The sequence below is a fragment of the Cordyceps javanica genome, chromosome 1, assembly GCF_051103115.1.
Source record: "Cordyceps javanica chromosome 1, complete sequence".
Taxonomy (NCBI): domain Eukaryota; kingdom Fungi; phylum Ascomycota; class Sordariomycetes; order Hypocreales; family Cordycipitaceae; genus Cordyceps; species Cordyceps javanica.
The window spans coordinates 538496-560871 of NC_139295.1; the positions used below are offsets into that span (position 1 = coordinate 538496).

At 51.0% G+C, this 22376-nt stretch overlaps 6 protein-coding genes across 6 annotated transcripts; 2 read left to right on the top strand and 4 right to left on the bottom strand.

The window, feature by feature from the left end:
• Nucleotides 1–478: 478 nt before the first annotated feature.
• Nucleotides 479–652, top strand: V2A60_000170 (uncharacterized protein; the record flags this gene model as incomplete). The annotated part of the gene is made up of 1 exon (XM_083251541.1): nucleotides 479–652. One exon carries the CDS (start codon nucleotides 479–481, stop codon nucleotides 650–652), a length of 174 nt encoding a protein of 57 aa, XP_083107667.1.
• Nucleotides 653–1109: 457 nt separating this feature from the next.
• V2A60_000171 (uncharacterized protein) lies at nucleotides 1110–1971 on the bottom strand (the record flags this gene model as incomplete). Its single annotated transcript, XM_083251542.1, has 3 exons — nucleotides 1110–1222; nucleotides 1290–1691; nucleotides 1773–1971. The coding sequence occupies 3 exons, from the start codon at nucleotides 1969–1971 to the stop codon at nucleotides 1110–1112; spliced, it is 714 nt and encodes a 237-aa protein (XP_083107668.1).
• A 3508-nt stretch (nucleotides 1972–5479) lies between these two features.
• V2A60_000172 (UTP glucose-1-phosphate uridylyltransferase) lies at nucleotides 5480–7672 on the bottom strand (the record flags this gene model as incomplete). Its single annotated transcript, XM_083251543.1, has 4 exons — nucleotides 5480–6770; nucleotides 6829–6905; nucleotides 6964–7059; nucleotides 7556–7672. 4 exons carry the CDS (start codon nucleotides 7670–7672, stop codon nucleotides 5480–5482), a joined length of 1581 nt encoding a protein of 526 aa, XP_083107669.1.
• Nucleotides 7673–11444: 3772 nt separating this feature from the next.
• Nucleotides 11445–12290, top strand: V2A60_000173 (GIG1 family protein; the record flags this gene model as incomplete). The annotated part of the gene is made up of 2 exons (XM_083251544.1): nucleotides 11445–11981; nucleotides 12147–12290. 2 exons carry the CDS (start codon nucleotides 11445–11447, stop codon nucleotides 12288–12290), a joined length of 681 nt encoding a protein of 226 aa, XP_083107670.1.
• Nucleotides 12291–12627: 337 nt separating this feature from the next.
• Nucleotides 12628–13619, bottom strand: V2A60_000174 (dihydroneopterin aldolase; the record flags this gene model as incomplete). Its single annotated transcript, XM_083251545.1, has 2 exons — nucleotides 12628–12837; nucleotides 12900–13619. 2 exons carry the CDS (start codon nucleotides 13617–13619, stop codon nucleotides 12628–12630), a joined length of 930 nt encoding a protein of 309 aa, XP_083107671.1.
• Nucleotides 13620–19470: 5851 nt separating this feature from the next.
• Nucleotides 19471–21973, bottom strand: V2A60_000175 (uncharacterized protein; the record flags this gene model as incomplete). Its single annotated transcript, XM_083251546.1, has 2 exons — nucleotides 19471–20588; nucleotides 21970–21973. 2 exons carry the CDS (start codon nucleotides 21971–21973, stop codon nucleotides 19471–19473), a joined length of 1122 nt encoding a protein of 373 aa, XP_083107672.1.
• Between the last annotated feature and the right edge of the window lie 403 nt (nucleotides 21974–22376).

Genomic DNA, 22376 nt, shown 5'->3' on the forward strand with positions numbered 1-22376 from the left:
ATAAAAATACAACCCCAACTTTCAAATTTACATTTCTTCTTGATTGATTCAATTGTCCTGTGTTTGTATCCTGTGCACCTTGTTATACTTTTCCTGCCGCCTGCCCAGCCTACCTACCTGCTCTCATCTGTCCACACAAAACACACTCGTCCGACTTGCACGACGACATGCTTCCACGTATCTCTGACGAGATTGCTTCCTTCCACCGCCTCCGTCTCCCATGAAAGTCACACAGTCCCACCATTCCTCATGCTCATGCTCATGCTGCTTCTGCCGTTGCCGCACCAGACGGCCCTTAAATAACGAGGCAGCTCCGCGTCGCCAACACAGATACTTGCTACAAAGGAAACGACGGCAGCAACATTCACCAACAACAACAATAACAACACGACCAGCCTCTACGCGCTGCTTCTTCCAAGCCTCATCATCATCATCAGCTCCACAAACAAGACCGGAGATACTCTTTGCCGCCGCCGTCATGCCCGACAACAAGACCCCAGCGCCCAAGCAGCCAGCCCAGAAGCCCGAGAGCCACCCGACGGATCACCTCAAGATCGGCGCCTGGGCTGACGAGATACTCAAGGCCAAGCCGGGTCAAGAGAATTACCCGCGACAGATTGCGGCGGAGGACTGTGTAGATTCCGGCTCTTGATTGAGTCGGATCGAGATCCCCAATGTCGAGCTCCTCCGGCTTGAGCAGAGCGTTTTCAACCATGTCCGTCAGACAGTTCCATCAAGCAAGTAGTGAATGAATCATCGGCCACGGCCCATGTAGCCATAGGCAGAGGGTATAGAATTGATTACTTGACCCTATACCTTGCAAACACCGAGCGAGTACTGGTAGCAGAGTGCGAATTGCAGGGCGCGAATATCATACAATTTCGATTAAAGAGTTAGGAGATGAGTGTAAAGTGACCCTTGCTCCAAGCTAAAAATGAAGAATACAAAATGCATAAGTATCGCCTCCGCCTCCGCTTACTGCCAGTCTATACAGGACTGTGCTTGATTGACAGAGACAAAAGTCAACATTTCACGCAGCCAAAGTAGAGGATTGTCGACTTGCAGCCAGTCAACTCTGTCGTCTAGCTTGCACTGTATGCCCTGCTAATCTACAAGAAAAGGGCGGCAGCGGCAGCACTCAAGAGTCCGAGGGGGGAGAAACCAGCCACAGAGCCAACATTGTGCGTCGCCGTGGGTGTAGTAGCACTGTCGGTCTCTGTTTCTGTATACAGAGTTGGCAATTAGTAGCTGAAGAAAAACAGACACGGATATAATTGAGAGACACGTACGGAGTGCGGAGGGGCGGGAGCTAGAGGGGCGGTCAGAGTTGGAAGAGTCGCTAGAGTTGCCAGAGCTGCCAGAATTGTCCAAGTTGTCGGATTTGTCAGAGTCAGGAACGCTGGTAGAGCTGGTAGAGCTGGTAGAGTCGGTGGAGGAAGGAGCGCCCACTCTCGTAGTGGACGCTTCATCAGGCGAACTAGTCGGGGTCAAATCCGTAGCAGAGCCGCTCGACGAACTAGGAGAAAGCGACTGGCGGCTAGGGAATTCGGGGGTCGCCCCAGTGCCTATGTAGGAGAAGGTTGCGCTGTAATTGGGCTCCGAGCCGTCGACATTGTTGGAAATTCTGAAATTGTAGGCACCCGAGCCGAGGTCGCTAAGGGTAACGTCGAAAGAGCCGCCGTTGGCATCCGCTACATCGTTTGTTAGCATAAAGGTACAGAAACCAGAATCGTCGCTTGCGCAACAACTGCCTGGTCCGGATGGCAACATACTGGTCAGGGTGCGGATATCCGAAAGTTCCAGCGAATTGGGGCCGCTTTGCAGAATGATGGTGCAGCCACCCGTGCAGCCATCAAACATGAGGGTAAAAGGCTTGCCTTCCTCGGGGTTTATCATGTTGTTGGTGAAGCGAGGCTTGGCAAGCGCGCCAGTGGCCATGACGGCGGCAATGGTAGCAGCAGTGAACTTCATTGTGGCGGGATAGAACGAGCAATGATTTCAACGGAGACCTGAAAAGACAATTGTTAGACAAGGTTGTTTTTCTGCCAAACGACGTCCGTGTCTCGGTAGATGGCTCGGAGGGAGCGAGGCACCAGTCAGTCTGTATCAAAGGTGTTTGCCTGGCAGCAGACCCAGCATCACCAGGCGACACGGGTGCATCGCCCGAGGAGCAGCACATGAATCACGTTGCCCGTTGCAACCTGCCCGCACAATAGATGCATGGGTGACGATCGGTTCAGAACGAAAAACTGAAGCCGAAAAAGCTGCCGTACATGGACAACCACCTGGGAACGAGTGGCTGCGCTTTCTAGTTGGCGAGCCTCGATGCTGAACCGGCGTTTGCAGATGACGGTCGGTAGGTAGGGTACCCAGTGTCAGGCAATGGGAGCCAACTTACAGGAGAGCAAAAACGGGATAACGGTATTGAAAAGAATTAATACGAGTGTGAGAAGGGAAGACGAAGACGAAGAAGAAGAAGAAGAAAGTGAAGAGAGCGAGGGTGGAAAGCAGAAACTAAATAGAAACGCCAAAAGCTAGAGCAGCTGGAGGAAGGGGGGAATAGAGGTATTAGTAAACAGCAAACGGGCTCCTGGGGCGTGAGTGGCAGGCCGCCTCTTTATTTTGATTTCTCCTTCTTGACTCGCCTCCCATGGGAAGTTTAAAAACAAAAAACGGGGAGCAGCGATGCCGAGAAACTGCCCATGCTTGCATCCCTATGCCTTTTCATTACAATCCCAGCTACGTTTCGACTCGGCACCCATGAAACTAATTCGCATGACTAGCTGCCTACCCATCTGTTCATCTAACTACCGATAATCAAGTACCAACTTAGCTCCCTCCCTAGACAGGAGCTGCGGTGCTGGAACTCGGTCATCTTGGTCGAGCCATTCACTGTCCGTTCCGTTCAACCATGTACTGGTACTCGAGTACGAGATACTGATTATACGGCCCAAGAGCCCCCGCCGCATGAGTACAGCCCGTACTGATAATTTGTACAGATTACGGAGTACCAGTACAGATTACTTACAGATTTCCATCTGACCATCTGCCACCTCAAATGGCACCCACTTCATCTCACTCATTTGCCAACCGCAAAGTAAACACCGTCCCGCTCTGCTCTGTCTCGCTTGAGAGGGATGTCATAGATGGCTTGTTTCGTTTGTTGGCTTTTTTTTTTTCTTTTTTTCCACTCTTCTCTTCTACTTTCATCTTTACTAACAACGCCCCCCTAGTCTGAAGCAGCCGCTGTAGAAAACGGCTGCGCCAGGGACATGAAAGTTGAACTACGCGCGTTAGGAGCAACGACTAAGTAAATGAACCTCTCATTTTTTTTTCTTTTTTTGCTTCTTTAATGAAAGCTTGTTCAGCCAAGAAACAGAGTCAACTTCCAGGCATTCACTCCACCAGCAGCTTTCCTCTTCAGTAGCCCTGGTGGGCAGAGCGACGCAATGCTGCGGGCCTCGCCAAGTCATGATGTGTCATGCAATTTTGTTTCTTCGCAGTGAATGGGGGAAAGGGTGGTAATGCGGCATCGCAAACTCTGAACAGCACGAAGACGAAATGGAAGAAAGAAACGGGGAAAAGATTTGCTGGCCAAAAGAAGAAGAAACAAAAAACAAGCTACCAGTAGCTACCCGCCAGTAACCCCGCGAGATCGTCGCCAGTGGCGCGAGAAAAAATGGCAACCTTCATCCAGCCAAACCATCATCGCACACCAAGAGCTAAATGGCCAGGATGTGATGATGGGTGGGCAGCCCCTGCCAGACACGCTCATTGTTCTGCCGGCGAATCACTCCACACACGCGCTAACTAGCATGAAGCTACTAATAAGGTTTTATTACTATTAAGTTAGTATCATCCATCGTTTTGGAGGGAGGGGAATGGCAAGGGCAACTTACAACCGCGATACGAGCTTGAATCCGCACTCTCCTTCTTGACTGCATCTCGTTTCGGCCATGTTTCGGTCATGACTCTTTTTGTCGTACCCTTCAGCCGGGCTACTGGTTCACTGCTACTCAACAATCAGTTGGGCATTAACTTATGCCTTTCAACTCGACTTTCCAAGCGCAAGCTACTAAGTACAAAGTACTTGGTGACTGCTACAGCCAACATCCACTCACCCCGCGAGCTTAATCATGCAAGTACGGAGTACTTCCTTGATGAACCAAGTAAACCATGTGCTTTGTATTAACGAGCATTTCTGGGCAACATGGGCGACTATGGGATGCGAGAGGATCAAGTCTTGGCAGTCCCTCCCTAAGTAGTTTAACAATCTGCTTTGCTCGATCAGAAACGCGTAGCGCGGCCCATCTTTGAACAAAATACTCAGTAGTCTGCGGATCACCACCCTCCACAACTTGCTTTTCAACACATCCCATCGTTGATTACCAGTACCGTGCCAACCCAATATGAACAAATTTTCTTCTCCTTGTCCTTGTCCTTGTCCTTCTCCTCTCATACTCACAAACTTCAAGAATGGCATCGATCATCGATCCCAAGATATTTGAGCCACCCGCCATGTCATTCAATGCTACCGAATGCTCCCAGCCCATATGCTTGTAGTAATCGTGTCGTCTGTCAAGTTGTGGGATCGCGAGCACACTGTCCGTGCTCGTACTGGTAGGAACCATGTTTCACTACTGTATATTAATAGTAATATAACATGTTTATACATTAATGTGTTTATGTGTAAGTACAGAGTACATGTGCACATGTGTACTTGTAAAGTGGACAAGGTCTAATCTGGTAGCAACAAGGGAACCGAGCCTAGAATCAATGCGGCGACAGCAGACGCGCATGCATCGACCGCAACACGTTCTGGTCGGAGTGCCTGAGCCAGCAGGATGAAACTTTGGGCGTACTGGTACGGGCGGACAGAGGTGGAAAGGGGGGAGAGGTTGTTGTTTCTTTATGGTTGTCGAGGGTGGTGACTCGTTCCATGTTCCTGGCGGGCGCGGCAAAACAATGCCAAGAAGCCGTCTCAGCTCTCCCGAGCCGTCAAGCCGACCGATTCCACGTGTTTCAGAGAACTATAAAGCTGTTTCCGTGTGTCCGACCATCTGCTGTCCAATACACACGCCGACAATGAAAAGAAGCGGCGCATATCCGTCGATACACACACAAGTCAAATGGCAAAATTTGGTCGGGTTCAACGAAAAAAAATTGGCGTGCCTCTTCATCCTATGGACATATTAAATAAATACAGTACTGTGCCCGAGTTCCTCGGCTCGCAAATCAACCCGGCTTATGAGGAAAAAAAACGTCTCCTCAGCATCACTAGATGATGACAAGCCTTCTTCACCTTGTCTAACCTTGCCACAAGCAATTTTTTCATGTGAAAACATGAAACTTCTTTTTCGGCTAGCCCGAAGCCTCAACAGCGCGTGTGCAGAGCCCCAGTTCCCAATACTTATATGCTACTGAGGTATACTCCATGACTTTTTTTGCACTGCCTTGCGATAAAACAACAAGACAGCGTTTAATGCTCGAGCAGGCGAAGCGAGCCCTGCACCACAACGTTCTCAAGGATGGAGCCGGGAGGGATATCAATGGTGCTTCCCTCAGTGGCAACAATAATAACAGTGCCCTTGAGGGTAACGCCACGGCCCAGGTTCACAGCGCCAGTAATGGTGAGGTGATCCAGCTCAAGAACCTTGGGAATAGAAGGAATGTGCTTCTGGAAATCGGAAACCTTCTTGAAGTCACTGCCGAGCTTGATCAGAGGGGCATCACCAAAACGGTTGGCGCTCATCTGCAGCTGGCCGTGCTTGAGAGTGTAGAGGTCGGACTTGACCAGCATGAGGTCCGAGCATGTCTTGACGGGAAGGAATCGGCGACGGGGAACATTGACGCCATGGGCGTTGTTGAAGTGGCGAATGGCGGCACCCACAGCAGTCTCGAGTTGCATAATGGAAATGTCAGACTCGCCCTTCTTGTCGCCAGGGATGGTCTTGGCGTTGGGGATAATCTCCATCTCGAGCTCGTCATTCTCGACAACGCGCTTGATGGCGCGGAGGTTGAGCCAGATGTTGTTGGTGTTGAAGTACTTGAACTTCTTGATCGACTTGAAGTCGTTGACGTGCTCCTTGGGAACCTGGGCGATTTCGAGCAGGCGAACGGAGCCGTCGTAGTCGATAATGGTGCCACCCTTGACGTCGGCCTTGGTCTTGTTGGTAAGTTCCATAATGTACTCGGCCTTGGTCTCCATCATGTGCTGGAGGATGCGCAGGTCGACGACGGCACCCAGGTTGTCCACGTTGGAGAGGAAGATGATCTCGATGCCACGCTCGAGAAGCTTGTCGAGAATGCCAGAGTTGTAGAGGGACTCGAACACGTCACCGTGGCCGGGGGGGTACCACTCGCTGATGGACGAGTTGTAGTCGCTAGGCACGGGAAGCTGCGAGTCCTTGTAGATTCTGGGGTAGCGCGATTGGTTGAAGGTGAGAATGTCGACATTGTGGCCCTCGTATTTTTTGATAATGGCAGCGGTATCATCGTTTGTGTTGAACGAGTTCATGAGGAGGAAGGGGACGTTGACGTCGTATGTGCGGTTGAGGTACTCGATCTGACGGACAGAGAGGTCGAGGAAGGACATGCCGTCACGGACCTCAATGACAGACTTGGGGCCGACACAACCCATGGAGGTGCCGAGACCACCGTTGAGTTTCAGGACAGCAAGCTTGCTGAGGAACTGGACCGACTCGGAGTTGGCGAGGTCCTCGTAGTCGACGACCTGGCCGGCAGCAGGGGGGCGGATACGGTCCCAGTCACTGGATACTGTCAGACTCATCATCGGAGGGTTTGGGGAAGCGGAAAGGCGTTGCTTACACGGCGTTTCCCTTGGCCTTGTCGTTCAAGTAGCGGCGGAAGAGAGCGAAGAAGTTGTCCATCTCGGTCTCGAAGAGCTGCAGCGGGTCAGCACAAAGAGGAAGCTGCTAGGTCTAGTCGTGCGTGGCATCATACCTTCTTCTGCTTGGGGTCTTCGACCGTCTCGGCGAGGTTTGTGAGAGCATTGCGCATCTGGGCAGCAGCAACATTGGTGGAGGTGTTCTCAAAGGCCTGACAGAGCTTGGTTATTTGGGGTTCCATGTTTATCAACGAGCGCGATGGCGTATGGAGGGGTTAAAGGGAGCATGGGAGCATGGGAGCATGGAGGCTGCAACAGATGTAGGTTGCAATGGTGGCGCAGCTTGCTCTGCACGAGGAAATGGAGAGCTGTCCTCCATTTCAAAAAGGTGCGACCCCAGGGAATACCATAGCCTGTCACTCACTGCCAGAGCAGAGCTTGACTGGCGAGGTAGTCTCGCAGAACAGTTGATGATGCGAGATGTGTAGTACGAGGTGTATCAGGGTAAATGAGAATGCTCAACGTGTATAAGAAAGGGGACAGGCCCTTGCCAGTCGCGAGACGCCCTCGAATCGTGCCGTGTTGTACGTAGCACAGTGGTGACGACACGACCAGACGAGAGGGGAGGCGCAGTGACAGGGAGCATGGGAGAGCTTCGCCTGACGACGGGCGAGGGGGACAATGGGGGGGAAGGTAGGTCAATCGTACCATGTGACTGCGAGTCTTGCCGTGGTGGCGCTTCTCGAAGCCATTGTTGTCCTCGTCCTTGGCGGCGGCGGCAGGACGGAGGTGAGAGGGGAGAGCACTCTTGATAGCTTCCGCCATGATGGAGAAGCGTTGATAGTACGACAGGGTGAAGCGGGGATCGATTCGTGTCGAGGAGCGAGGTCCGGGGGCGATTCGATGGAGAGAAGAAGAAGAAGAAGAAGAAGAGAGAGAAGAAGGAAAAGGAGGACGAGAGACAATGGACGAGGTTGTATTAAGTTAATGGCGGAGAGACAAGGCGAGAAAATAGAGCAGGTCAGAGAGAGAGAAGAGTGAGAAGCGAAAGGGGCGCGGCGAGCAAAAGGCGGGGCTGATTTCGATGAGGGCAGCGGGGTGGTTGGAGCTTTCCCCTGTTGGCAGCAAATGAGATGGCAGCGTGGCCCTGGTTCCTGTTTTTTTTTCCGGGTTGCGACGAGTTCCTGTCGTATTTTTGGAGATGAGGATATTGAAACAAAGATGTTTCTTGTGGCCAGAGGACGGGAAGGGGAAAAGAGCTACTGGGTGACAGGGAGAGGGCGACGGAGAGAGGAGGGGCGGCGGTGGTCTTGGTGGTGCCGATGGCGTGCGGTGTCAACTATATCACAACTATCATTGCTTATTATGAGGGGAGCTGAAGCTCTCTCTCTTTCTTCCTTTCTCTTCGCATCTCTTCATCTAGACCTTGGGCTCAGCTCGCCTCTTTGCTGGGCCAGCTGCCCCTTTCTCAGCCTGTCTTGTCAACCATTCGCGCCAGCATCAGCCCCCCCTCCCCCTGGTGAATGGCCCAGGGCATGGCAATTTGCAGATTACCTTTTTTTTTTGCAAATAATAGTCCAGAATTCTAATTACAACTCTCATAACCCCATCCCCATGCCCATGCCTGTTCCATCTGCACGCGCATTGGCCCAGCACTGCCTACTTTGTTGTCCAGTTGGGTAACGTCTTCCTCTCTCTCCATTTCTCTAGATTTTTTTCTTTCGGTTCTTTTGTTGTCTGGCCTGATCAATTCCCTCAGCACATACACATTTAGGCCCCAACAGAAAATCCGTCTCTTCTTTACCAGTACGATCCGCAAACCGCGGCCAATCAAAGCAAGCCCCCGCTAAGAAACAGAGCGCCAGCTAAGCAAGCTACCTACCTACAGGCTACCAGTAGTTCAAGGCCATGCATGGGTGTGGCTTGCAGCAAAGCTTGCAGAAACAAGGAAGGCCAGGAAATATCTTTTTTTTTCCTGCCGGCGAGTATGATGTGTATGATATTCGGTATTATACGGAGTATCCGTATATTATCACTTTATACATGCTTCAACAAAATAAAAACACCTCACGCAAAATCGTTTTAGCCGTTCAACTAACTTTCTTGCTGCTTGTCTGCTCATTCCAGTAGCGCCAAAATTTTACACCTGCCCCGCTGCAGCAAAGCACTAGATGCGCTGTAAATGTCCGTACTCGTGCGATATCCAGGTACCGCCGCACCAACTACCGAGTCAATCAGTCTCGCACAAGGATCTACTTACTTGGTACTCCGTACTTACCAAGGCATTTGATCCTCTAAATGACGAATCCGTACTCGGTACTTATATCAATAACACGAGACGAGCTGTCAAACACCTTGTGCTTCTCTTGCGCCATCTGCTCTCGTCACTCTTCATCGGCGATTGCTCAACGTTGGGTCATCCAGCTAGCCAGCCCTCAGCCACTAATTTTCCGTCACTTGGCCTCATCGGCCATTGCCATGTAAAACCAATAAAAATCAATAAAAATAAACCTAAAAATAAATCCAAGCAAAAACTGCGCCGTCCCTCTCTTTCCATAGTCTACGCAAGGCTTGCGTCCGTCAATTTGCCACTCCTCCAGCCCAACAAGGTCGTTTCTTCTCTGAGCCGCTAATTATAGATCTGGTGTCCAGGCCCCAGCTGCTCATCATGGCGCCGCCGATAAGACGGGCTGCTATTGTGCAGCCGCGAGATTGTGCTGTTACTAGTATTGCTGCTTTTGTTGTTTTTGTTGTTTTGTCCTCATCTTGCCATCTTCGTCTTGTCTCATGAGCGTCCCTTTTCTGACAAAGATATTTAGGAAGGGGGTTTGAAATACCATACCAACCTTGCTGGGCTGGCGGCATCACGGCGACGTCACTATGCAGCCACTGATTGATTTACCCGGCCAAAGAGCAAAAAAAAGGCACGCATTTCCCTCTTGTCTTTCTCAACCACCAAACCCACTCCCCCCGAGCTCCCCTAGCGAGTCGGCTCCTTGCCTGCCTTTCACGTGGGGCCACCATTGGCCGCCCATCTCATCAGTGGAATGAATGCGCCCGGTTCCCAGGCCCGAGCATGCCCGTTACCGCAGAGGCACACACATCAGTTTTCGTTCCTTTTTTTTTCTTTGGGTTTGCTTCGATGACGCTAGGTAGCGTCAACAGGTAAGCTCTTAATAAACCCCAGCCCGACGGAGCTTCCGTGATGACGGCCCGGGGGTTTTCTTTTTCTTGCTACTGGCCAGACTCAATACAGGGTAAATGAGCTGCTCCTTTGAGCGGTTGACTGTTGGTCAATGTCCTATATAAGCAAAAAAAAAATAGAAGACACACACATGACGCTCACTTTTGTTTTTTCTCGTCGCTCTCCGCGGACAATCTGGCAAAATTCTCGTGCCATTGCAAAGCAAGGACCACGCGCGAGGCTGGTTCTGCATTACCCTTTTGACTAATGATGAGGCCCATTGTATCTTCTGAGATGTCTACCAGTACGTGGACCAAGCCCAAAGGGTTCCCGCTCCCTTGAGGCGCCTCACATTGTACTCCGTTTTCCCCGGTCTCTTCAGCCGCCCGTTCGGCGTTCGGAACGGACCCGACGACGGTGATCAAGCGCTTGTTGACAGCCAACGGGCCGTTGAGACGTGTCTTTTTTTTTTTTTCACCTATTTGCCTCTGTTCCTCGTCTCCGTGCTTTTGAAGATAATGTCAGTCCGTCGGCTGACTATCAACCCGGTGTCCAATCGGTCTCGCTATCCGTCTCGCACCACGTCCGCCCTCCCCCACCCCAGAGTCTCCATGCCATCCATCCGTCCATCCATACCAGACAGAGCCTCCCCAGCCTGGCCACAACGTTGCATCCGCCCCGGCCCTGTCCCCCGGGCCATATGCCACACACGGCGGGCGCCCGGACGGCTGGCCGCCTCACTAGAAGCAGACTTTTTTTTTTGTTGGCTACCACGTAGAGTGAGCGCGCCCGCCGCTTGGGAGACACCAGTGGCCCGTCCATGACTCAACCCGTCGCCGCATTACACCATTACAAACTCGCTCTGTCACCACAAACAGTTCGATGTATTGAGCGCCGTCGCCCCGCCTGACCAGTAAGCATTCCGCTTTTGCATCGTGGACCTGCGTACTGGATAAGATGGGTCTGGCTCCCGTTTCCCCAGTCATGTCTGATTCTTCTTCTTCTTTCTTTCTTTTTTTGTCTCATTTTTCTTTTTGTATCTTTCTTTCTCCTTCACCAATTTACAAGCCGTTCAAATTAGTCTGACGGATTCTTTTCTTCTTTCCTTTCTTCCCACAACGGACTTGATCGCTTCACTGATATCTCACTGCACTTGCGCCGAGACCCCCCACCGAGACCCGTTGGGGCCGTGTACGAAATAGGCAATACCGCCACGCCCGGCCTCTCCGCCGTCCTCGCTTTCAGGCCCGGAGCTTGTTGCGACAATATAAGACTGCCCACCCATTGTCGAGATATCCGCCAGTGAACCGCCCTTCTTTTTATCCGGGTTGATATCAGCCACGAGAAACAAAGGGCCAGAAAGAGATTGCGCATTCCTTCCACCACCACCACCACCACCAAACAAACAAAACCATGGGCTCCCTCGACGTCGTTCCCTTTTGGCACGTCAACGTCCCCGAGCGGGAGCGCACCGCCGAGTGCCCCGAGTTCCTGCGGGGCCTCAACCCCAAGGACCTGATGGGCGTGTCGACGCCCGACTCGGCCTACGAGATCCTGCCCTGGGCCGAGGTGGCGCGCATCGTCACCAGCAACCGCCTCGAGCGCTTCCAGCGCGTGCCCTCGCAGCTGCGCCGCTACAAGAAGTTTGTCCACCAGACGGCCCGGCGTCACGGCTCCGTCGCCGCCTTCGTCCTCGCCGAGCGCCTGCGCTGGGCCGGGCCGGCGCCCGTCCGCCCCAGCGGCGCCGCCCCCTTCCAGAACCCCGCCGACTACAAGGTCCTCTACAACGACTGGCCCTACGGCCTCGACTCGCGCATCATCCACCTCGTCGTCTGGACAAAGTTTGAGCTCGTCGCCGACCCGGCCACCGGCGACCTCACCGACAAGGCCCGCGCCGAGATTGAAGACTACGTCACCAAAACGTTTCGCTCCAAGATGCCCCAGGGTCATGTAAGTGTCCTACTTGCTGCTGCTGCTGCTGCTACTGCTGCTTTCCCATTCTTCCCCCTCATCGTGCATACTGCCCAACTCGCAAAGTCTTTTTTACATGCTTCACCTGTGTCTTTATATCTGCGTGTGCGCGCGTGTGTGTTGTTGATGTGCTGACCCCAGCAGGTCATGTGGTTCAAGAATTGGGCCGCTCTCAAGTCCATCCATGCCGTCGAGCACTTTCACGTCATGCTCTTCGACCCTGACCCCGACTTCATTCGCAAAGTGACCAACGGCGACATCCCTCAGTGCAACAAAATCACTGTGTAGCCCGAGAGATCGATTTTGGAAACCAAGTGTTGCCTTGTTGCTTTTCTTTTTTCCGTAGGATCGTGTGCATGTGCTCTCCCAGGGGCAGTTTCTTTTTTTTTAATTCATTTGTATTGTATTTCATGTGACATGAAAAAGACGTTAGACAGCGAGACTCTTTTTTTTTCTTTTCTATACTTTCTTCTCATATCCAGGACAGGCTTTGAGTCTTGGATTTTCCGTCTTATAGCTCATCTACAGTATGTCCTTTTCTAGATTACATTCAGTGTGTCTCCAGAGACCAAAACCTTTCTTTATAGATGCATCAATACCCATTTCATTTCATAAGACTGCGCCTTTAATTTGGTACGTTGGCCGTGTTTGTACTCATTTCCACACAGGCAGCATCCGCGAGAGGCACCGCAATCGGCTTTTCCAGCGAAATGTTGATAATCCATCCTGCACCGTCACGGGGCGGTGTGTGCTTTCTGTGAAGGTGCGCAGCGATGACTACTGTCATTTGCGTTCCCAGCGCTTCCAGCGTCTCATATGAAGAGTCGGACATGACCTAGGAACAGTTAGATGAAGGACCGAGAAGCCGACTCTATAGTTCGATTGAAAAGGGTTTACCTGAACTACAGTCTGCTCCAGCTCGGCGTAGACATCCAAATCGTCCTCCAGTCTATCGATTTCCACGCTCGCAATCACAACCTGCTTAGCCAGCCTCTCATTGCTATTCACGCCGATGAGGGTTGGCACCCGAAGATCATGGATCTTGAGCGAGACTGCGCTCTGGCGCATGGCCGACTTCACCAGCGTACCACCATCAGTAGCCGCCGCCGCCGCCGCCGCCGCCTCAAAGCCGCCAGCTGCCGTCAGGCTGACGCCTTCACCGAGAAGCGTGGCTTTTGGCAGATGCAGTGTCATCTCCAGCGCTCGCAGTTGCGCAAAGTGCAAAAAGGGCGGCTGTCTCGGCTGCTCCTGCTCCGCACCCACGCTGATGTCGCACCCACGCGAGTCGAAGCCCGTCAACTCCGCCCACATGGTATCCAGCAGGTGTCGCAGGCTCCGGATGGACGTGGCCGCGGCGAGTGTCGACAGGATGGCTTTGCTCAGAAGCCCGTAGTGAACCGTGTCCGCGGCCACGGTATCGTTGGCCGAGGATGCGCCGAACGGGGCGTCGAGGGACACGGCCGCCGAGATGGCGATGGGCTGCGGCCGGTCTGGGCGGCCCCATGCATCCTGAGGTCCTTTGATCGTGGCGTGCAATTTCTTGACTTTGATTGTGGACGGTGACGGCAGGCGTGAGTCGCGCACGATTTGGGCTGCTGGTACCAACGGCGTTGCCATGATCGTGGTGAGATGTCCAACTTGAGGGCTTTGAGGTGGTGCCGCACGTGCTTGACTCTGCGCGCGCGACAATCTCAGTATGAGTTTGTATTGATGGATCGAAAGCACAAGCGTAAAAGGAAGCTCATACAACTGACGCAAACTGTGAATGTAGATCCCGAACCGGAGATGTTGCCCATAGGAAAAGCCTTGCAGTGTGATGCAGTCCTTTCACGGTGGGGCAACAAAATCGTTGCGGGTGTGACGTCCAGCATTTGACTGTATTCACACACACAGGTAGCTCTTCACTGACTGCCGCCAGATAGCGCATATTCAATACCAACTTAGATATATTTCGGCAAAGCAACATGGGAAATTGAGCATAAGGCCCTACTATTTTGTGACTCGGATCGTGAGTGACAAAAAGGCATCCCATCGCTTCTGCGGATGCAGCTTACCCTAGAGCTAGCATTGCGTAGTAATATTCGGATCAGATATGCTCCTGATAAGTCAAATTTGGATTGACAGATAGTAACAATGCCCGTATCGAGATTGATTATCAGCTTCTTTCCAGTCTGTGTATCCATACATAAGAATGTATATCAAGCATCGATCATGCGTCTTTTGCCCGTCGTTGACCCAGTATGACCTTTCTTAGCACATTGCATTCACTTGACGACGATTGTCTTTTGTTCCAGCAAGCACTTCGCTTGGACCGAGGTTCAGAATCCATACTTGCCTTCACTAGTTCTGCTCAACATCTCATATCTACAAATGGCTACAGTAATACGTACTCACGGCCGTGATGCATCAGAAGAATGCGCGTATTCGGACACTAAGCGAACAAAACTCAATTGAGCATAAATATCGCAGTGGATGAGGATCAGATATCACTACGGGCCTGAAACAACCTAAGGCTGCCGCGCTCAACTATAAAGTTGTTTTCCACCAAAGTGCGGGACGCATTACCCGTGAGTCACCTCGTGGCGCTGCATGACATTAATCACGGCTTCTGCGGGACTAGAACTACGCAAAGAAAACTGTATTGACAGTACAGCACATTCGAAATACTTTTTTAGATTTGATGCAGGTACGGGTCGAGCCGTCCATCGCCCCCACACTCGTTGCGGCTTCAGACAAGTACATCGAGAAACTCTTTGGGACACATCTTCTCGCACCTCCGAGTATTAATCTGCGAAAGCAAGAGCAACAGTAGCCACAGAGTGCACATTCTCTTCAGCAAAAGAATTTGTCATTGTTGTATAATAAAGATGTCAGTGATCTTCATTTTGCCAATCAATGCAGCTTGCCTCGGCATCCCCACTGACTCGTTGCCACACCCCTCCCCCCCGGCCCAGTCCCATGTTATTCGCCAACCCCTGACAAGAGCATCTTGAGCGATGGAAGTTGTGATAGTGGGGGGCTGGGGGGGTACAAAAACGCATGCATGCATTTACTGAGCATCAGTAGCTGCGGTGTGCCTGAGAGATTTGAGACAGAGCAGGCGACTGGGAGGCTCTCGGACCAGCGGGAGGGAACATGGATGGCCTTTGAAATAATAATAGCTTGCGAGACCGGGGAATTCTAGGATGTCTTGGATGTCACTGCAGAAGCGAGCACAGGGCAGCCTGCGCCCCGGACGGGCTCCGCGCATCGAGCCTGGGACCGGGGGGGCTTGGAACCGAGCCTGCCAACTGAGTGTCATTCTGCAACTGCTACACGATTCAGTAGGCATTGATAGACATGCGACAGGCCTCTTGGAATTGAATGATGCTATAACTGATTGACACATTTCCGCCTTGCCTAAAATTGTCAATCAATCAGCCGTCTGGCGTCTGCGTATGCAAATGCAGCGGCCATTGACCTAGGGCCATCGAGCTCTCACCACTCCTAATGTGCCTCTTCCGTGCATTGAGGGCGATATGGTCGATAGTACTGCAACTGCAACTCTCTCAGCACTTTCCGATGGGGCGGTTCATCAAGTATGGATCCGCAACTTTGTTCATTGGGGTTTTGATCAATCCCCTTCAGTACATGGAACAGCAAGCTAGCAACTATGGCCCATAACGCCTGTCCTGATGAGCTCCTCTTGAGCCCCTCTGTCCCCAACTAGGACGAGAATCTGTATTTGCGCATCCCCCCTAATAATGACCACATGTATGGTGCGTGCCTGAGCGTATACTTGTTGGGTATTCTTTCTAATGTGCCTCTGTTCTGGGGTCGAGGGAACCCAGAGTCACCTAGGATGGCCTTAATCACACATACTATGGACTCTTGAGCACTGACTATAGCAGCTGAAGCTTCACGGAATGTATATTGGCATTCAAACAGGCAGCCGATATGTAGTTCCCGGAGCATTGTTTCCGCCTTGCGTTGAAGGCTTTGCACGGGGTCCATGCAGAAAATGTGAGTGTGGTGGCGATCGTAGCCCTCTATATCGCTTATCGAAGTCATACTCAGTACTTTTACCATGTATCTCTACAGCTGACTATGCTGCTGCAAGCTGATAGCTCGAAAGCGACTACTTGATGATGGCATTGACAAGCAAACCATGCTATCAAAACTTGAGAATGATTATTACGACGTTTTCCGAGAATGATTGAGCTCCTGAAAGCCGGGGACAGCTTACGCCGTGACCAGGCAGCGAGCACTCATGAGTCAAGTTCAGCTCGGGTGACCACGATAATCCACGCAACAAATGTATTAGAAGTCGTGTCAAAATGGCCCACAGACAAATTCATTTCATGTGTAGATAACCTACTGAGTAAAAGATTGACGGGCATGGTCGAGTCTTCTTCAATACTATTACAGCTATTGAGAAACTGCGGATACGCCGTGGCTCTAGTAGTGTACTCGGCCGTAATGGGTGGATTGGAGAAGCCATTTTTTTTCATATATTTTCTCGTGCGCGGCGCGGTTCACTTCAGCCCTCCGAGACTATACGCATTCTGGTATTTGATGATAGCTGTGGCTTGCGCCAGCAGGTGGAGCGCCCTCTGCCCCTGCCACCAGACAAGGCCCTTTTGAACACCTTCTCGCATATTTAATGAAATCTGGCGATTTATCTGATTTTTCTGCTTTTTTTTTTCCTGCGGCCATTTCTTTCCGTCCTAGCGGCCCCCTCCTACCAATCGTATTTTCGCGACCTCGAGATGGTGTTGAGTGCTTTTTCCCACATTTCTAGCTGTCTTATTCCGCACGGACTGAAACATGTTTCTGTTGAAGAGGCAAAGGCCAAGGGCGTGGATGTAACGGGCGGTTTTACATTGATGAAAGTCTCCACCTGCCTCGAGTTGTACTCAGCAACTACTTACAGGGGACTCATGCCCAGGGCTCGGCAAGTGAGCGACTGTTTTTGCTCTCCTTGCATGATGCATGTCTCGTCGAGGCATATGTCTCTCTCTCTTTTACTACATTCGGAGATCCTGGGGTAACTTCCAGTACTGGTAGAGATAGCAGTTGCCGAGGGGTGCGTCTCGAGGGCGGTTAGAGTGGGTGCTGAGAAACCACGAGGAGGAGGAGAGAGAGAATGCAAATGATCTGCTTAGTCTGCCTCCTCTTCAGATATTCTTACTTCCGAGCTCTTTGCATACTCCGGAGTCTTCTCAAAACCTAGATGACATGCTGCACCGGCCGCGCGCAGGACCACCAACCAGCTGCTGAAATGTCAGTCATCTCAATCAGGCCTTCCGGGTGTGCAAGGTAACATGACCTCCTTGGTCAATGAGGTTGGAAGTAGGCTTCTTCCCGAGGACACGCCTTCATCCCCGCTCATTATGCTTGGGCACACCGAGTTGGGAACTGTTCAAAATCTCCGAGGCCATGTGGCGAGACATGTGGTCAGTCGCGTTGTGTCTGAACCGTAAGAGATTGACTTGTACAAGACAGACCCAGCGGTTTGGAAAAGTATAGAATGATAAAGCCACCCACTCAATTCATTCTGTCATCGTAAATTCCAGGAGACTCTTCCGGGAGCATCCTAGACAATGGACAAACCAGCGCGGCCCCTTTTGTAGCTGTTGGAGTCCCTACTTATCAGTAGCCTCGAGTTCTTGATATAAAAGTGGAAGTTGGACAGGAAAGCGCCGTCCGAAACTGACTGTTGTATTATAAGACTGCCGCGCGCTACCCGACGCTGGGCTTTCTCACTCTGAAAACCCCCCTCTAACAGCAACTTGCATTCAACAATACTAAGTACACATATCTCATTTTAGAGCACACATCGCGATTTGTATGGGGTCGGATGCGAGTCAGTGTGATTTGAATCGATGGATATTTGACCATCGTCATCTAATTTTGAGTGTTCTTCCCCACAATGCAACTAGCCAGGGAGTGCCTGATTTCGTAAATTTTTGACAGCGCAACCCGCCGCCAGTCACTTTTACTATTAGACACGGATGCTAAATACAGGGCCCCATGTCCCTATTGCGGGCCAGCAGTTGCGCCCTGTCGGTCTGATTCAATCTCAATCGAGGTACTGTACTCCGTACACACGGGCTTCTGGCCTGTCACCGAGAACTCGGCCGGCGACGGAACAACTCCACTGAGCCGACCGGCCCCCTGGCACAAGGCTGCTATTTATTGCTTTGCGCGGAATTAGTGGATTAGTGGGCTCGTTGATATGCGCCTTGGAACAGAGAGTGCTCGACGTCGAGATATTTAGCTCGTTTATCCGTACTCCGTATGCATATGAGAAAGCGTCCTCGGCACAGTTTTGCCTTGTCGCAGCACCTCGTTTTATAAACGAGAAAACGCCCGCTGGAAGTCGATGGAAATCGACGTAGAACCGGTCTGATGCACGTACTGAGTAGTACGACGGCAGAGAGCATCCACATCAAATCAGGCACAGAGAATCCCTGCGTGGAAGACTGCTAGTCTAACCGGCGCATAAGTAGTCCAGACCCAACTGTTTGGAGAGCGCTGAATACTTACCAGTAGCTTCTACTTGCACTAGCTTACAAGGGCAATATTGCTGGACGCCATGCCGACAGTTTCGCTGCATGGCGTGCACGTGGCGTTTGTTGGCTCTGTCTAGTTCTCCGCAATGAACTCCATATCACGGACCTATATCGAAATTGGGAAAGTATGGCTAAACAAGAGGGGGGATGTGGGTTTGTGACCAACTATCCCACCCGTACGGATACTGATACTTGGTGCACAAGGGCCCGTGGCGTACGTTGCGAGTTGCAACCCACGACGGCGCCCGCTAAAGGAACAGCAAAGAGGAAAAGTTGGGACTGCTGGCTGTCATTTTGGGTGGGCTATATAATAAGTACTGGGAATCCTCCTTGGGTCATGGGTACTCAGTAGCCATTGCGCGGAGAAAATAACCTATGGGTTGGTGGTGCGCATACTCCCTTGCCTACTGGTAGTCGCCGAATTGCTGAGGTTGGTCCTCGAGCTCGAACGCATGCCCGCTCTCAAAGTTGAGTAGCTGTTGCCCAATCCAGGCGCACGCCGGATACACACTAGTTATATACAGTAAATCAGTAATATCTGGTAAATCAAATACCAAATCGAGGTGATGGATGTACCCGAGTTCGAGTTACTAAACACGAAAATAGCATGAGTGAGGCCGAGTGCGACTTGAACGAGTGTTTATTGTTAAAAGAGAGTCAAAGCTTCCAGAAGGAATTTTCAAAAGTCGATTTACTTGGTTTTTAAAGCGGCGCTGTCCCCATTCGGAATTCTTTGCCGTCCTCCATCGTTTCTTCATTGCAAGGCATCTGCTGCTAGATCCCGCGCGACAGAACGTCACCAGATCGAATCTCATGAACGATGGATGGGGATAGTCAGCAGTTGGTTGTCTGCATAATAACACCACGTTTACAGAGTGTCATGGCACTGGGCTGTCTGTTTGCCGATGAACCGTCTACTCAACCTTGAGCTTGCCGGCGGGCCGGAGAAGGGGAGTCCTCTCTGTAGCCTCTTCAGCCTCTTCCGCAACCCCTTCAGCCGCTTCACCAGCTTCAGCCGCGAACTCTGCTAGCTCGAAGCTCTCTGTCGCACCCGCTACTGCAGCTGTCGCGCCTTCTACCGCAGCTGTTGCACCGATCGCTGCCGCTTCGCCAAGGCCGAGCGCCAGACCCGCAAAGGGTAGCAGGGTTACGAGGAAAGGAACGACTGTCATGAAGCAGATGCCGGCGACGTTGTTCCTGAAAAACTCCGAGACTGGGCCCCAGTGGGTTGACGTGTGAGGCGGAGCGATGCCGTTTCTTGCCTTGGCATGTCGAGAGGAAGAGGCGGTAGTAGGCTGCTTGGACTTGAAAAGAGGGAAAGACCCGGACCACCCTACAGCGTGTCCGTAGCTTTCCATGAACAACCCGAGAGCACCCATCGAAGTAATGTCAGGAATGTTGTCCCTGGTTAATGTAAATTTGTCAAACGTGGGCTCGTAATCGGGGTTATTCTGGAAAATGCTGCCGCCCTCTAATCGGGTACTGTCTTTCAGTGCCGCGTGTTGTAATTCTGCGGTATTCCAGGGTTTCTGTTTGGGTAGATTGTAGTCGAGCGGTATCTGAACCCAACCTATCACCTGTGACCATCGTATGCCCCCGACCGCCCAGCTCTTCCCCGAGTTCGAGACGAAGATATTTGGCGTGGAATGGACAAGGTAGACAACACCATGGAAGCCGGGTGTGGAACGATTAGCTTCGAGTGCCGCGGCCTGGGCCGCCGAGCCAAAAGTGGACCAAGTCCGGAGGATCGGGACCGTCCAAGTGTCGACATAGTGGCGGCCGTCCGAGGCCAGTTCTGTTTCCAAGTCTGGAGGTAGCGGAAGGAAACCCCCCTCCTTCTTGGCTTCGGCTGGCCACCGAAAATCGCCGAAGAAAACAGCGTCGGCTTCAGTAGGAGGAGGTTTCTTGACCTTGGCCTTGGGGGTGTCGGCTGGAGTAGGAAGTTTCTGAACCTTGGCCTTGAGGGGGGCAGGGCTTGATCTTGTCGGCCAGAAAATCTTCTGACAAACTTGGGCTAGTCCTCCTGTAGTAGCTGGGCAGAATTAGCTCATGTGCTGTGCCAGTGTCTTTTTTTTTGTGCATAAACGAAACGTGCAATCCCACTTGCCTATCGCTCTTTTCTCAGACGCGCGCCGGAATCTCTGGCATTCGAGGGCGAAAAACGACATGCAGGTTAAATATATAATATGTTACTATAGGTCTGAAGAAGTTCCTTGTTATGTCATGCTGATTTAATGATATAAGTAAAGTTTAGAAAGTTTAGTTTTATTCTATTCATTCAATATAAAAAGTAAAGATTGGTTATCACTTAACTCATTATTCTATTTAATATCGATTAGATAAATCTATAAGGGTTATATTATAGTTTATAATTTCTGAAGGCAGTGAATACTTTGGTAGGGTATCATCGATTTTTCGTACATATGTAACCCTACTGGTACTGTGTGCGCTAACGTGCTTGGCACCTAATATGGAAAGCGGCGGGGGCTTGGCATAAATATCGGTACTTAGAAACGCTTTGTCCCTCTGACAATAATATAACAGTAGCCCGTCTGTTTCTTAGAAAGTAAGTCAGGCTAATTACCCTAGTCGTGATCAATAGTGTTATAGCATAGCTCTATCAACAGTAGAACTGTTACATGTGTACAGCCAATTCTGGCTGCCGGCACAGGAGAATCAACAAGTAGTTAAGATAGCTTCCACTACTACTAGATTGCAAGATTCAACCATCTACTCGTTACTTCTGACCACGAACTGCGCAAAGCGAAGTGCCTGTATCAGTAGACTAGCGATCCTGTTAACTATTAGCATAGTCTGAGAACAGAGGCTCCATTTTAATGGCTGTAGCATCCGTATACCCCTATAGCGCCCGCATGCCCTCTATAGCACCTATATGGCTTGTACTGGTATGCTACTCATATGCTCTCTACTGTATATCAGTGTTGCATGTATAGCGCGGATATACCCTGCATTAAAACCTACTCTTTTTCTATTCTAGTAGAGTAAGTAATTATCGTATATCTTTAGAGTTCAGGTAGCAAGCATAATTCGTCAAGAAACGTCACATCGTCATAGTGTACTTGAATCAGGCGCTGCTTCAAAGATATGTCGTTTGCGGAGCGTCGTTCCAGTAAGGTCATGGCGAAACTATCGCAAATACGAGGAACGTACCTAAGGATTTCGCCTTCAAATAAACAGGTCGCACTGGTCTCTATGAGTAGGGAATAAACATAAGGCGGTCCACTCCGTACAGAGGTATATAACGCACTAAAAGCACTGCCGGAAGATATAATACTACTACTATAGAAAAGAGGCTACCTGGTCTTGGGGATTCTATTAGATAACTTGATAACGATTGACTACTGCCGTCCTTTACTACCTTGGCCGAATGCCTGGGTTCTGGCGCAACATACTCATTTTCAAGGCCACTCATGTTGAAAGCTGTAGTCGTATATAGCCACTCGTGTGTCCACGCTGCACAAGCGTGCTCTTGTATTGTATACAGTCTATAATGTCTGTGGTATTTTCCAATATACTCGCTTGAGATGTGAAGAGATAGTATTAGGGCTACTAGCTCTTGTTCGAAATAGTTTAGACCAGGGAACCCCGCTCGGTCATCGGTAGCTCATACGCGGGGCAATTAATCCATTCTCTCGATTTACGATTTAGCTTTTACTATTATATGGCGTAGTCAATCACGCCGTGGCAGAAGCAAGTGGGCCTATATATGTATCACCCAACTGCGTGTGTCCGTCTATAGTAAGTTATGGAACCAGCATTAAAGAACCCTTCCGCTACACTAGCACCTTGCAACGGCCGC